Below are 14,407 nucleotides of genomic sequence, written 5' to 3' on the forward strand. Positions count from 1 at the left end.
ACTTGTATTGGAAACTATCAGAGATGTTAAAATCAAATAGTTTTACCCAATTTTATCTGGCGTAACATGGACGTCAAGTTTAATATATGGCAACTTCTTTGTTTATTGAAATTGAATAATTAGCAAACATAATGGCGAAGATTATACAATAAATGATGTTTAAAATGGAGAAGTCAGATACTTATTGCTGCGGAGGTTATTCTTTACATTTTGATAAGTGCAAAACTTCGTTTAACAATATTTTAGTATTTAATTTACTGAACAAAGGGCATTATCCTAAGTAACTTTAAATATTCTGAGGCATACAAATTTTAACAAAAATTTTTGAGATTTACTTCTAAGGAGTAAATCAGAGTACGTATTTTCCTGTGTGACACCCCCGAATGGGCGCATTCGTTCCGGATAAAAAGAAAACAGGGTCTTTGGGGTTTGAGAGAAAGAAAAAATGGGAAGGGGGAGTTTATTTTCCAAGCCACAAGATGGGGAAAAATGTGTTCAGGGCACGTCAAAGAAAAGAGCTTGAATTTAAATGTTCCAAATACATTTATCCCTCGCAACACTCCAGGCGAGCAGTAGAAATTTTTTTTAAGTGCGTTTGGTTTTTGTTAACATCCATCAGCAAAATCTCTCTTTCACAATACTGGGAGAGGCCTGTTTGTTCCTCCACTCCCACTGTTGAAGTTTGGACAAAGTTTGAGAAACCCCAGGCACCTGCGGCTCTGACCGAAACCGGCGAAGAGCACAGCGGAGCGCGTCACTTCTTTACAGTTTTCCGTTTCCAGATCCCAGATCTTTTTGACCTGCAATGTGAACGTCCTGCTTCCGTGCCCCAGAAATAAGAGCTATTGTGGGGAGGGGAGACCTGGGTCTTCACTGACGCTTCGCAAAGGTGTGCGTCCGCACAACAGGGGCGGGCGGCTCCGGTTTTGTGCAGGCGGCTGCCGCCGGGCCCAAACACCGCAGAAACGAGGCTAGAGGCCGGGGCCCGCACGCGTGATCACCGCCCCGCGTCCCACCTCGCAGCCCGCTCCCGGCCGGAAGGGGGCGGGGCCTCGGGCCGGCGCGGCGAGGCCGGCCGCGGCGTGGGGTTGGGGGGGCTCCTCCGGGGCCCGGCCCGCAGCAGCGCGTTTCCGGCGCGCTCCCCCGCGTCCTGCGTCCTGTGGTCTCGTCCGCCCCCGCTGCCATGTTGGATTGTGCGGCCGCCACCGCCGCCGCCGCCGCCGCCGCCGCCGAAGGAGGGTTGGAGGAGGAGTCGGGAGTTTAGCGCAGTCGCCGGAGTACGAGGACAACTACCATCCGGCCAGAGCCTAGCCGGGCGGGAGCAGGGAGCTTCCCTTTCTCTGCGCGGCCCGTCGTTGGCTCCTCCTTCCCGTGGCCTCCTCCTCCCCGCGCCCGAGGAGCTGCGAGATGCTGCGCCTCTGATTCCCCTCCTCCCACCCCTCCCCTGTCACCGAGAGGGGAAAGAGCGCTCGCCTACTCGCGGGAGACGGCCCTGGACTCGCAACTCCGCCGGCGAAACCATGAGCTCCGGCCAGCAGCAGCCGCCGCCACCGCGGAGGGTCACCAATGTGGGGTCCTTGCTGCTCACCCCGCAGGAGAATGAGTCTCTCTTCACCTTCCTCGGCAAGAAATGTGTGGTCAGTGGCCGAGACCCGCGTCGCCGTCCCCGACGTTACCTCACGGGGTCGGGCTTGAGGGCCGGGAAGTGGGAGGGGGGAAGAAGGCGGGAGCGGCGCGGGGAGGGTCCGGCTGCCGGCCGGGCCTCCAGCCAGCCCGGCTCCCTGGGTATGGGCAGTGCGGGCCGGGGCGGGTGGACACCGCCTCCCGAAGCTGCCCGTGAGCAGGGAAGTGTCACCTCCGCAGCCCTGTCCTGGAACCCTGCCTGGCCGGGCCCGTGTCTGCGCCCTTGCTGCTGGTTCAAACTTTGCTCTCAGACCACAAGGGGATTTTATTCTTGCACGAGCTGCTCGATCTTAAAAACCGGGCCTCTGTACTGGCCCTCGCTTCACCTCCTGCTGCTTGATCCGGGGGTACCTTCTTTGACAATGGCAGAGGTTTCAGGAGTGGATAGGTCGGGGAATGAAGCCGAGATATGAATGAAGAGGACCAGAATGGGGTTTTTGATCCCCCTTTAGGATCCCAGGAGGGAATGAAGTCGAGTGTATCGGTTCAGGATGAGGGCAGGAAATGTTACTGCTCCCCATTGCAGAGAAACAGCGTTTATTTCTCCAGCAATCTCGCCCAGGCCTGGTTTCTGCTCTCCTCCCCACTGATTTTTTTTTTTTTTTCATTGGTGGGAGGAGGTGCTGCTCTCCCCACAACCATGCGCAGGGGAACCGCAATCTCTAGTAGGTCTTGGCCTTTGGGGGCCTGAGAGTGATTCTTAGGTTGGTGCTGTGCGGCCTGTTCCAACCCCAGATGGCCGGTTGGGAGCAGGCAGTTTGCTGTGGGAAGGGGAATGTGTGTTGTTGACGGAAGCATTCATTACATTGGCTGCTGGCACTTCTGGGGGTGGGGAGGTTCTGCTCTGTGGTGTAGGCCTTGTCAGGCTGCATCTTACTGCGGTAGCTGGGTTGAACTGTGGTTGAGTTTGTTGAAACGCTGTTTGGGTCTCTTTCTCCCCTCCTTACGTGGTAGCACCTGCACAGTATGTGTCACGGGAACCCAGGAAACCCCTACTGAAATGTCAACAGAGCAGTACCATTTTACAGCTTTTCTTAGTAGTGTTAAATATGTCAAACTAGGCTACATCTGCTTGTTTAAGAAGTTAGGATTAGACAATTTCCGGAAAGTTACCCTGTGGGTTAATTGTTAACTTTATAGGAGTCAACCTTTTGTATCCTCTTGGAGATTGAATCATTGCATTTAATTCAGATGTGTTTCATATTTTACTGATTAGAAGAATGAAATAGGAGGACTGGCTTAAAACCAATATTTTGGGAAACAACTTTAAAGATAATCAAGTCCCCTCCCCACCCCCACCGCTTTTAAACAAACGAGAAAACTGAGCAGTGAACCCTAAGTCACACAGCAATTTAGTGATGTAACCAGAACTAGAAAACCAGGACTCCTGATGCCTAGTCTGTTGTACTTTCACTACATTATGTTGTTTTAGAAGGGTTTTTTTATTACTTGTTATTGATTTATTTCAAAAAGTGGTGCAAAAGGAATAATCACTTCTTTTTGATGTAATTAGAGTGCAAGATTCTTAAAGCAGCACTAATTTTTGCATGTTTTCAATTTAGGAAAATCTCCAGCTCTTTAAATGTTAACATTATCTGCAAATGAAAAAAAAATTAAAATTTCACTGGTTTATTTTCATTTGCTATGTAGTCTATGTCAGAAAGGAAGTAGTTGTATTATGTTTTACATACCAGACACATTAACTTTAGGGAGGAAGGACATTACATTTAAACACGAGTACACTGACTAATTTCTCTATGCTTACCTGTAATGTTTACTGGTTTCAAAAAAATGAAAGATGTGAAAGAATACTGTGATTGAGAAAGATAGCCTTGCTTTCTGGTTAGCATAAGTGGATTGCTGAATAAGCCATCAGTATTCAATGCTCTATATCTTTATGTCATCTGTTATTAATCACCTTTATCTTTTGAATATGTCATTTAAAACCACATTCTTAAACAGTTTGAAATTATTGTGAAGGTTAACCTTAATATTTGAAGTCTCCAGTTACTTGAGAGTTAATTTTTTTGAACAATCCTTTTTTCTTCTTTGCTGACTATGCAGCTTTTTGTAGTTTAAAATAACAGTGAAATACATTATCTCATTAAAAAAATCAGCAATAACATTTACAAGACCAAATTTGTTAGGGAAGAAGTGTATTCAGAGCCCTACCTAAGAGTTCAAGGAATGAAACAGAAGTACTTACAGTCCCAGTTCTGGAGGAACTGCATTCCTTCTTTGACTCAACATATATATGGAGTAAGTAAATGTTGAGGTCAAAATCAGGGTTGATGCCTACCCTCAAGGAGCTTTACTATGTCTCAAAAGGGAAACAAATAAACTGATGAGTAAGTCAGTACTTCAGAGTGATGTGTAAGATGCTGCATTTCACAATGGAAAATGTCTTGGCTTTGTAGTCAGCACACCAGAGTTCAAACTTATTTGGTCACTTAGGACAAGTTTTGTTCTTGTTTTCTATTTTTTTTAACTTCCTGTGGTAGAATGGGTTTTCTTATTTCTAAATAGGGATGCTGTCTTGTGGGATGATTTTGTGGATTAGAAGGACCATATGTAAATATATAGATATTATTATTTTTGCAAAAGTTTAGGAGATTAAAAGAGGATGTGTTAAAATATTTTAGGATGGGTGATACCTGAATATTTAAGATTAGTATGCTCCCAGGTTGATGAGAGGAACGAAACAGTTTGGAAAGGTGGGGGCCTACTAGTAGTTTGTTATGGAGCAAGGAGGGTTTTCTGTTTGGGTTCTCAAATTTAGGTATGCATTAGAAACATTGTGGAGATTACAAATATTGCTAACCCGAATTCCTAGATAATATTCAGTGGGTCTGAGGGGGAACTTGGGCATTTCTATTTTTAGCAAGCTTATGAAGTTTACTGTTTTCTGATAGGGTAATCTTGAAACATATTTGAAATGTTTATATGTTTCCCTTCAATCTTGGGTGTATATTTTGTGAGTTAAGGTTAAATTAAAACAAAGGGATTTTGGGGGGTTCTGTTTTGTCTTGTTTTTTTTTGTTTGTTTGTTTGTTTTAGTACAGGCTCTAACCTGTTAAGATATCAGTGTGTATTTCACAGATGTAAGAGAGGGATACAGTTGAGGAAGTATTGCACTAGTTAGTGCACAAGATCAGGTATGACTTTTAGAAAGTTGGGGAGAAAGGTGAAGGCACTGTAGAAGGTGGATTGAGGATTGTAAGAATGGAGACAAAGGAGATCAGGTAGGTGTTTAAGAGTAGTGCACATAAGATATGATGAGGGCCTAAATTAAGGCACTGCTGGTGGAAATTCCAGAACAATTAAAAAGTCTTTAGTAGGATTTCATCCCCTTTAGATTTAGTGGGTGAGGGAAGAGAATTAGGTTAAAGACAGGTATAACCACCAGCAGAAAAAGTATGCAGAAACCTGCATACTTTACTAAATGGAAATGTGCCTTATATTAGACTACAGGTTGGTGATTGGTTTCATGGAAGAGGTGCATCTTAAATCTATTTTGCCACAGTTTTAAAAAACAGATTTTGGGGCACCTGGGTGGCTCGGTTGGTTGAGTGACTGCCTTCGGCTCAGGTCATGATCCTGGAGTCCCTGGATCAAGTCCCACATCGGGCTCCCTGCTCGGCGGGGAGTCTGCTTCTCCCTCTGACCCTCCCCCCTCTCATGTGCTCTCTCTCATTCTCTCTCAAATAAATAAATAAAATCTTTAAAAAAAAAAAAACAGATTTTGTGAAAGATGAGGTTTCACTTAAAGTTATATATAATAAATCAGTATATGTTACGTGCTTAAAAGAAATAGTTCTGATGCAATTCATTAGCTGGTAGTATTTTCTTAGAATAATTAAGAGTTAAAAAACAAGATTATCGGGTCTCGGGGTGCCTGGGTGGCTCAGTCGGTTAAGCATCTGCCTTCTGCTCAGGTCCTGGGATGGAGCCCTGTCTCAGGCTCCCTCCTCAGCAGGGGACCTGCTTTTCCCTCTCCTCCCCATTTGTGCTCTCTCGCTATCTCTGTCTCTTTCTCTCTCTCCAATAAATAAATAAAAATCTTTTAAAAAAAGATTATCAGGTCTTATTTTGTAGTTCTGTTGTACCGTGATTTAACTTACTTTCTACAGAGTATATGCTGTCTTCCCAAGTGAAGTTTAATATATATAGTCCTGAAAAAGAAATAAGGATTGGGAAAAATAAAATCTCATACTAGCTCTCTATAACCATCTTTGGTCCAAATGGGTTGAGGTTAGTAATGTTGACTGCTACTTGTTTCTGCCATGCTCACCTGGTTTGTTTCAAGAGTTAGTGGTGCTTAAGAAGCCATTTTTATTAACCATCTTCATTTCTTTTGATTCCTCAGTACTTGTCTTAACTTGCTTACATTCCTTTGTTAGTTTTTTGGTTTGTTTTCTCACCCTATATATAATTCTGGGAGATTAGACCTTATGTCTATGTAATTTTCTATAATTTTTATAACATCTAGCATACAGATCACTGAATACTTATTAATTATAATTTGCTAACTCTTTTATTCCTTAGGAGTTCATTTAGCATTTCTCATTGCTCAGTCAGGTTGTTAAAATCTTCAGTTTCTGATGCAGTTTGTATTTGGACTTAAGTCTTCCTTTATTAGAACAAAATGATTTAAGTCAGATGCTGAATACAGGTGGTAACAGTAGCTGTCCAACAGTTACTTTGTTTCTGTTCTAAATTCTTAGATAGGTTTACAGGAAGAGGTCCCTAGATGGATCATTGTTTTGATTAGGGCCTGAATTAAGGCAGCACTGGTGGGAAGTTAGGGCTGAGAATGTATTTCACCTTGAGTATGGAAAGAGAAAAAAGGTTAATATTTATGGGATTTGGAATATACAAAGCAGAGAAGGCAACCTCGTCTAGTATAGAGGAAAAAGGTGAGTAAAAGTGTGTTTCATATGGGATAAACTATAAGTATAGGAGGAGATTTAGAAGAATCTAGCAGATTTGGGTTATAAATCCTATTTCTTGTTATTCTTAGCTTATAGGCAAATTTCTTAGCCAATATGAGCCTTAATGTCTAGATTTGTAAAATGGGCTTACTCAAGGATTTCAGAGAATAATGCTATAATGTAGGTATAGCACTTGGAGTACCTGCCACTTCTGAAGTGTTCTGGCTATTTGGAGAAGCATGTGAAAGAAGGTAAAGAAGATTTTTAAAAAGTTTTTGTTTAAGTGTTAGATTCAACAGTTATAGTGAACTGACTTGGTCATTTTAGAGACTGATTCAAAGTTGAGGTATAAAAGAGCAGATATAGGTAATTAATTGAAAAGTTAATCTGTCTAAGAGTTTATAGAACCCAGCATTAATACAGAGGTCACTTTCACTGTAAAGATTTTGGAAGCAAAACAACTTCATAGTCATATATATCGTTAACTGTAAATGTAACTCTTATTGGTGTATGACTGAGCAATCTAGTACTTTTAAGTGGTTATGTATTATTTAGTAACTAGAAGATGTTTGGTGTATTTAACTTTATTCATAAATATATGTAACAGAAATATATCCTGTTTTTATTTATCATATCATATCTATTGTATCTATATGTGTATTCTTAGTAGTGGAGGATTAATGACTATAATATCAATATAGGAGAATGAAATTAATTAGACAACATTAGTTTCACTTTGGAGTTAATGTGTTATAGAGGAATTGTGACCCTTTTTTAAACAGACCAAATAATTGGGTTTAGAGTAATATTGAAGAGGCAAATCTAGGAAAGCCCCCTTTAGAAGATGGAATCAAATGAAAGATTTGTAGTAACTTCATAGTTCAATTACTATGGATTTCTGTTAGTTTTCTTGGTTTCTCAGTTTCCTTGGCCCCTTGGTTCCTCTGCCATAGTGATTTTTTTTTTAATAACAAAAGTTTAGCTATTTTTATTTTATTTTTTTAAAGATTTTATTTATTTATTTATTTCACAGAGAGACACAGAGAGGGAGGGAACACAAGCAGGGGGAGTGGGAGAGGGAGAAGCAGGCCTCCTGCCGAGCAGGGAGCCCAATGCGGGGCTCCATCCCAGGACCCTGGGACCATCACCTGAGCCGAAGGCAGACGCTTAATGACTGAGCTGCCCAGGTGCCCCGCCATAGTGATTTTTTAAACTTATTTTTAACTTGTTTTGAAGATTACTGTAGAAATCTGTCTTTGTAAAGGGGTGCTCATTAAACACCAGATAAATTCAAACAAAAGGGAAATATGAAAGATACCTAGGAATATAAAATGCTGTTAAAAATGATATGAGGAGGTCAAAATTATCATAAGCCAAATATATAGTAACCTTTGGACAATGAAATATTTTTCAAGTTTCATTTTAAAGTTAAATTTTATATTAGATTTGGAGAAGCTAAAACTATTTAGTATTTTTAATTATTAAGATAGAGGTGCAGTTGTTTATTTATCATGTCTTTGGTTCCAAAATAAAAAATTTTAAGTGAAATTGTCCCTCTACTATGATGAATATTTTTGTTGCCATAAAATATTAGAGGATCCTTAAATGCCTAAGAAGTTTTCATTATAGTAAAGGTGCTGATTGATTTGTATGTAATGCATAAAGCTAGTTAGAAACCCAGATGATTTCCTATGTTTTTATTAATGAAATGTCATCATGATCAAGTACTGAGGACTTACTGAGAACATAACATCCTCTCAGTATCTTGGAATACGTGAAAGGAGTACGGAAGATTTAGTCCTTACACCTTAGCTGGGGAAGACAAAAATCATGCACAAAAAGATGTGTTTCACAAGCCAGCACATAATAAAGATTTAAATAATAGGAAAGATAGATTACAGTGGGATTTGGTACATCCTTGTGGGGCTTGAATATGAGGACTTCAATGGTCAGGAACAAGGAAGCAGCTCAGTTCAAGTAGAGGGAAATGTGTAAGTTTAGAGTAGAAAATTTGCATGGAGTACTAGGAAATATTGAATAGACTGGCTTGGCTAGAAATGAGAATGATATTTGCTTGAGAACATAATGAATGATAAGTTTGAAGGGTAAATTGAGGCCAGATTTTGGAAGACCTTGACCTTCAGACTTAGAGGTTGAGCTTTAGTCCTTAAGTAGTAAAGGGTCAGAAAGATTTTTGATTCAAAAAGTGTCAAGCTAGAAGGATCTAGAGATGGGGAAAACTAGAAATTACATTCATAATGGAAATAATTCAGTAATGGTTTAAAGTTTAGTAAACATTTTCATATTCATTATCTTAGCTGACCTGGCCTGGCTAAGGAACCTGAATTGTAGCAGCATCTGGAACAAAAAAAGGTTATGAGGGGTGCTCACGCACCCATGGTCTTTGTGTACATGGCAGACACCACTATCACTCCTAGCATTTTTTCCTACTATGTCCAGATATGGTCTCTGAATACTCAGCATATCCCTACAGGCAGCCACTACCAATCAGTCCAAGTTCACATAGATGAAATCTAGTTGCTATGCCAAGGCTATATAATAGAAATGTTGTGAAGAAAAAATTGGCAATATTTAGTTGGCTGTGCGAATTGCAGATAACAACAGAAACTCCTGATAGTAGGAATTGTAGGAGTAGAGCTTTTGGAATCCTTTGCAGAGTGTTGATTATTGAGGCCTTGGGAGTGAATTCCATCTACGAAGGTGTTGGTGCGGGTCAGGATTACAGAGGGAAGTAGTCTAACCCATATTTGACTTGGCCGGTATTTGAGAAGGGTGGATTTCAGTGAGGAGTTGGAGGGGGAGAAAGATGTTCTCTTTAATTTATCTGAAAAATGATATACATGCTGTTCTGAAACAATTTTTCACTTATATTAATATATCTTTCATATGTTTCCATGTTTGTTTATATCTGTTGCATCCTTCTTATTATTACATCCTCTGTTTCGTGAGTTTCTTGTAACTTATTGTAACTGTTGATAGGTATATTAGTTTTCTGGGGCTACCATAATGAAGTATCACAAACTGGGTAGCTTAAAAGGCAAATTTATTCTTGCTCACTTTGGAGGCTAGCAGTCAGATCAAGGTGTTAGCAGGGTTGGTTCCTTTTGGAGGCACTGAGAGAATTTGTGCCATGCCTCTCTCCTAGCTTCTGGCATTGCTGGCAATCCTTGATGTTCCCTGTTTTAGAGATTCATGACTCTAATCTCTATCTATGTAATCACATGGTGTTCTCTACCTGTCTGTGTTTTCTCTTTCAAGGACACCAGTTATTGGATTAATGTCAGTCCTAATGACCTCATTTTAACGTGGTTTTGTTTGCAAAGCCATTCTTTCAAAGTAAGGTCCATTCGTAGATACAGGTGTTAGAACTTCAATATATCTTTTAAGGAGACATAATTCAGTCCTGAACAATAGGTATTTTTTTACTTTCCAAGTTTTTGCTTTTAGAAAAAGTGCTATAAGGGACACCCGGGTGGCTCAGTCAATTAAACATCTGCCTTCAACTCAGGTCATGATCTTAGGGTCCTGGGATCAAGCCCCACATCAGGCTCCCTGCTCAGTGGGGAGCCTGCTTCTCCCTCTGCCTGCTGCTCCCCCTGCTTGTGCGCTCTCTCTCTGACAAATAAATAAGATCTTAAAAAAAAAAAAAAAAAGAAAAAGTGCTATAGTGAACATCCAAATACATATTTTTATGTACCCTTTCTAAACTAATTCTATGGAATGAATTCTAAGAAATGAAGTCAGAGGACATGAACATTAAAAGTATTGGGGCGCCTGGGTGGCTCAGTCGGTTAAGTGTCTGCCTTCAGCTCAGGTCATGATCTCAGGGTTCTGGGATCAAGCCCCACATCGGGCTGCCTGCTTCTCCCTCTCCCTCTGCCTGCTGCTCCCCCTGCTTGTGCTCGCTCTCTCTCTCTCTGTCAAATGAATAAATAAAATCTTTAAAAAAAATTAATATATACTGCTGTTTAGAAACAACAACAACTACAAAGCAGTTTCTAAACTCCATATATTCTCATCAACACTAGGATTGCAAAATCATTTCCATTTTGACAGTTTTGGTTTTTTTTTAAGATTTTACTTATTTATTTGACAGACACAGTGAGAGAGGTAACATAAGCAGGGGGAGTGGGAGAGGGAGAAGCAGGCTTCCCACCGAGCAGGGAGCCCGATGCGGGGCTCAATCCCAGAACCCTGGGATCATGACCTGAGCCAAAGGCAGACACTTAATGACTGAGCCACCCAGGCGTCCCTCCATTTTGACAGTTTTACTGGTCAAAAAAAATCTTGTTTGATTTGTAGTTTTTAGTGAAGTTAAATATCTTTTCATGTCTGTTATTGATATTTCTTCTGTGAATTATTTGTTCTTGTCTTTAGACCATTTTTTTCTGTGGGGTTGTTTTTTTTCTTAGTTATTTGAAGAATTCTTTAGGGATAGTTACTGTATATTACAGTATTTTTTTTGGCAGTTCATCATTTATCTTTTGACAGAAGTATACTTGGTGTTTCTGGTCATTGCATGGGATTCAAAGTTTTGTACAGTTTGATATAATAATCTTCCTATTATATCAACTTTTTATTTAATACTGTCCTAGCTTAGAATTACAAAAATATTTACTCAATTTTCTTAGTATTTTTATGGTGAACATCTTATCTTTGATCTTTCTGGAAATGACTTTGGAAAATGAGTATAGTAGAAATCCAGCTTTATATTTTTACAAATGGCTAGTTGTCCCAGTACCATTTATTGAACAATTTTTTCTCTCATCTATTTGAAATGCGACCTTTATTATTTACTAAATTTCCAGATGTACTTACTTACATGTAGTTCTGCATTCTGTTGGATTTATTTCATTTGTTTGTTTCTTTGCCTGTTACAGAATTTTAATGAATGTAGCTTTATAATGATGGTACAGTTTGATTATCATTAAGTCCCTCATTACTCTCCTTTTCAGTATCTTCTGGCTATTTTTATGTGCCTGTGCTTTGTATTTTTTCAGGACTTACCTCCCACCTCTGTCCCTCACCAGATAATATTTGCTTTGATTTGGAATAGCATTGAATTTGTAGATTAATTTAGGAAGAATTGACATATTGTGGCTTCCCATTGGAAAGCAAGTCTCTTTTATTTACTATTTAGTTCTTATTTCATTCTGTAGTTTTATAATTTTCTTATCATATTTATTAGCCATTTAAAGTTGTTTTAGAGTGCAAAAGTAATATCTACTTACACTATTGTTTAAAATATACACACACACAATGCACTGTATAGTGTCAAAAGTTAAAATACCCTTTTACCTCTCTAAGCCTCCAATACAATTAGGCTTCATATAAAGCTCTTAGGGTTTGATCTGACTATTTCCCTTTTTTTTTTCACTTTTACATGCATTCAATGCTATAAATTTCTCTCTAAGCACTGCTTTTGCTTCATGCCACAAATTTTGGTAAGTTTTATTTTCATTTTCATTTAATTCCAAATTATTTTTTAAATTTCTCAAGACCTGGGGCGCCTGGGTGGCTCAGTTGTTTAAGCGTCTGCCTTTGACTCGGGTTGTGGTCCCAGGATCCTGGGATCGAACCCCCGTGTGGGGGCTCCCTGCTCAGCGGGGAGTCTGCTTCTCCCTCTCCCTCTGGCCCTCCCCACCACTCATGTGCTCTCTGTCTCTGCTCTGTCTCTCAAATAAATAAATAAATAAATTTTAAAAAATTTCTCAAGACCTTTTTAACCCCTGTTATTTAGCAGTATGTTTAACTCCAAATATTTTGAAAATTTCTTTTATTGATTTTTATATTGTTGTCTGAGAACATACTTTGCATGATTTCCGTTCTTTTATTTTTTAATTTTTACTTTTTTAAAGATTTTATTAATTTGAGAGAGATCCTGAGCGGGGGTGGGGGAGGGAGAAGCAGACTCCCTGCTGAGCAGGGAGCCCTACGAGGGGCTCAATCCCAGGACCCAGGGATCATGGCCTGAGCCAAAGGCAGATGCTTAACTGACTGAGCCACCCAGGCGCCCCTTTCTTCTTTTAAATTTAAGTTGCATTTTATGGCCCAGAATTGTGTCTCTCTTGGTGATTATTCCATGTGGACCTGAGAAGAATGTGTATTTTGCTGTTGAATGAAGTATTCTATAAATGTGAACTAGATCCAGCTTATTGATGAATAGTGTTGAGTCTTCACTGATTTTCTGCCTGCTAGATCTGTCAATTATGGATTGAATAGTACTGGAGTCTCCAGCTTAAATAGTGGATTCATCTATTTCTTCTTGCAGTTCTATCAGCTTTTGCCTCATGTATTTTGATGCTCTGTTGTTAAATACAGACATATTAAGTATTGTTATATTTTCCTGGAGAAGTGGTCTCCTTATCATTATGTAATATCCCTCTTCATTCCCCATAATTTTCCTTGCCCTGAAGCATGCTTTGCCCAAAATTAATATAGCTACTCCAGGTTTCTTTCATTTAGTGTTAGCATAGTATATTTTTCTCTCTTTGCTTTTAATTATCTGTGTCTTTATAATTAAAATGGTTTTTTTGGTTAACAGTATATACTTGGCTCTATTTTTTAATCCACTCTCACAGTCACTGTCTTTTAATTAGTATATTTAGAGCATTTACATTTAAAGTGATTACTGATAATAATTGGATTAATATCCACTATATTGTTATTTTCTCTTTGTTGCCCTTGTTTTTTGTTTCTTTTTTCTCTTCCACTCTTCTTCTGCTTTGTGTTTCTTTTTAAGTTATTTATTTATTTATTTATTATTTATTTTAGAGAGGGAGCATGTGCACATGTGAGTGGGGGGGAAGGGTATAGGGAGAAGTAGAGAGAAACTGAAGTAGCCGCTGGGCTCAGCTCAGAGCCCAACGTGGGGCTTGATATTAGGACTGCCAGATCATGCCCTGAGCTGAAACCAGGAGTCGAGGGCTTAACTGACTGAGCTACCCAGGCGCCCCAAGCTTTGGTTGGTTTTAATTGAGCATTTTATATGATTCCATTTTCTTTCCTCTCAACATATCAATTATATTTCTTAAAAAAATTTTTTTAGTGGTTTTCCTACCTCATGCAGTATACATTTACAGTCAGTCTAAACCCAGTATCAAATAACACTGTTGCCTCATGGGTAATATAAGTACTTTATAACAGAGTACTCCCAGTTCTTCCATGTCATCCCTTATAACATTGCTTTCATTCATTTCACTGATCTATAAGCCATAATCACTGAATACATTGTTGCTGTTACCTGTTAGATAAAAATAAAAAATTTTATTTAACCTTTATTTATTCCTTCTCTAACACTTTTCTTTCAAGTATATTCAGGTTTCTGACTTTTATCATTTGCTTCACTCTTAAGAATTTTTAATACTGCATGTAGGCTTCTTGTCTAGTGGGAACAAATTCAATTTCTGTTTGTCTTAAAAAGTACTTATCTACTTTTGAGGATAATTTTGCTGGATACAGAATTGTGGGTTTTTCTTTTAGCACTTTAAATATTTTACGCCACTCTCTTGTTTGTGTGGCTTCTGAAGAGACATTTGATGCAATTCTTACTTCCAGTTGGAGGAGAAAATTCCTCCAGTAGGAATTCTTAGGTTTACTTAAAAGTATACTGAATGAATCCTTAATTTTTCAAGTCTGTGTTTGATACATCTAATGATTATGATCTTTTTCTTATTTTTTAGAACTCAGAGAAGTTTCTAAAGCAGAAGTTATTTTAATTCTTTATTTGATTAAACATACTCTGAATAATCTTTTTTTTTTTTTTTTTTTTT

The 14,407-nt window shown here is 39.2% G+C and overlaps 1 protein-coding gene across 1 annotated transcript in view; it reads left to right on the forward strand.

Moving 5' to 3' along the window:
- Positions 1-1,094: 1,094 nt before the first annotated feature.
- The window catches only part of WASL (WASP like actin nucleation promoting factor), a 67,260-nt gene continuing 53,947 nt past the window's right edge, over positions 1,095-14,407 (forward strand). The window contains exon 1 of the mRNA XM_081800168.1: positions 1,095-1,637. Coding sequence (XP_081656294.1) covers positions 1,521-1,637 — 117 coding nt within the window. The 5' untranslated portion in view covers positions 1,095-1,520. The remainder of the gene's footprint in view (positions 1,638-14,407) is intronic.

The sequence above is a fragment of the Leptonychotes weddellii genome, chromosome 12, assembly GCF_054177405.1.
Source record: "Leptonychotes weddellii isolate Sample4059 chromosome 12, ASM5417740v2, whole genome shotgun sequence".
Taxonomy (NCBI): Eukaryota; Metazoa; Chordata; class Mammalia; order Carnivora; family Phocidae; genus Leptonychotes; species Leptonychotes weddellii.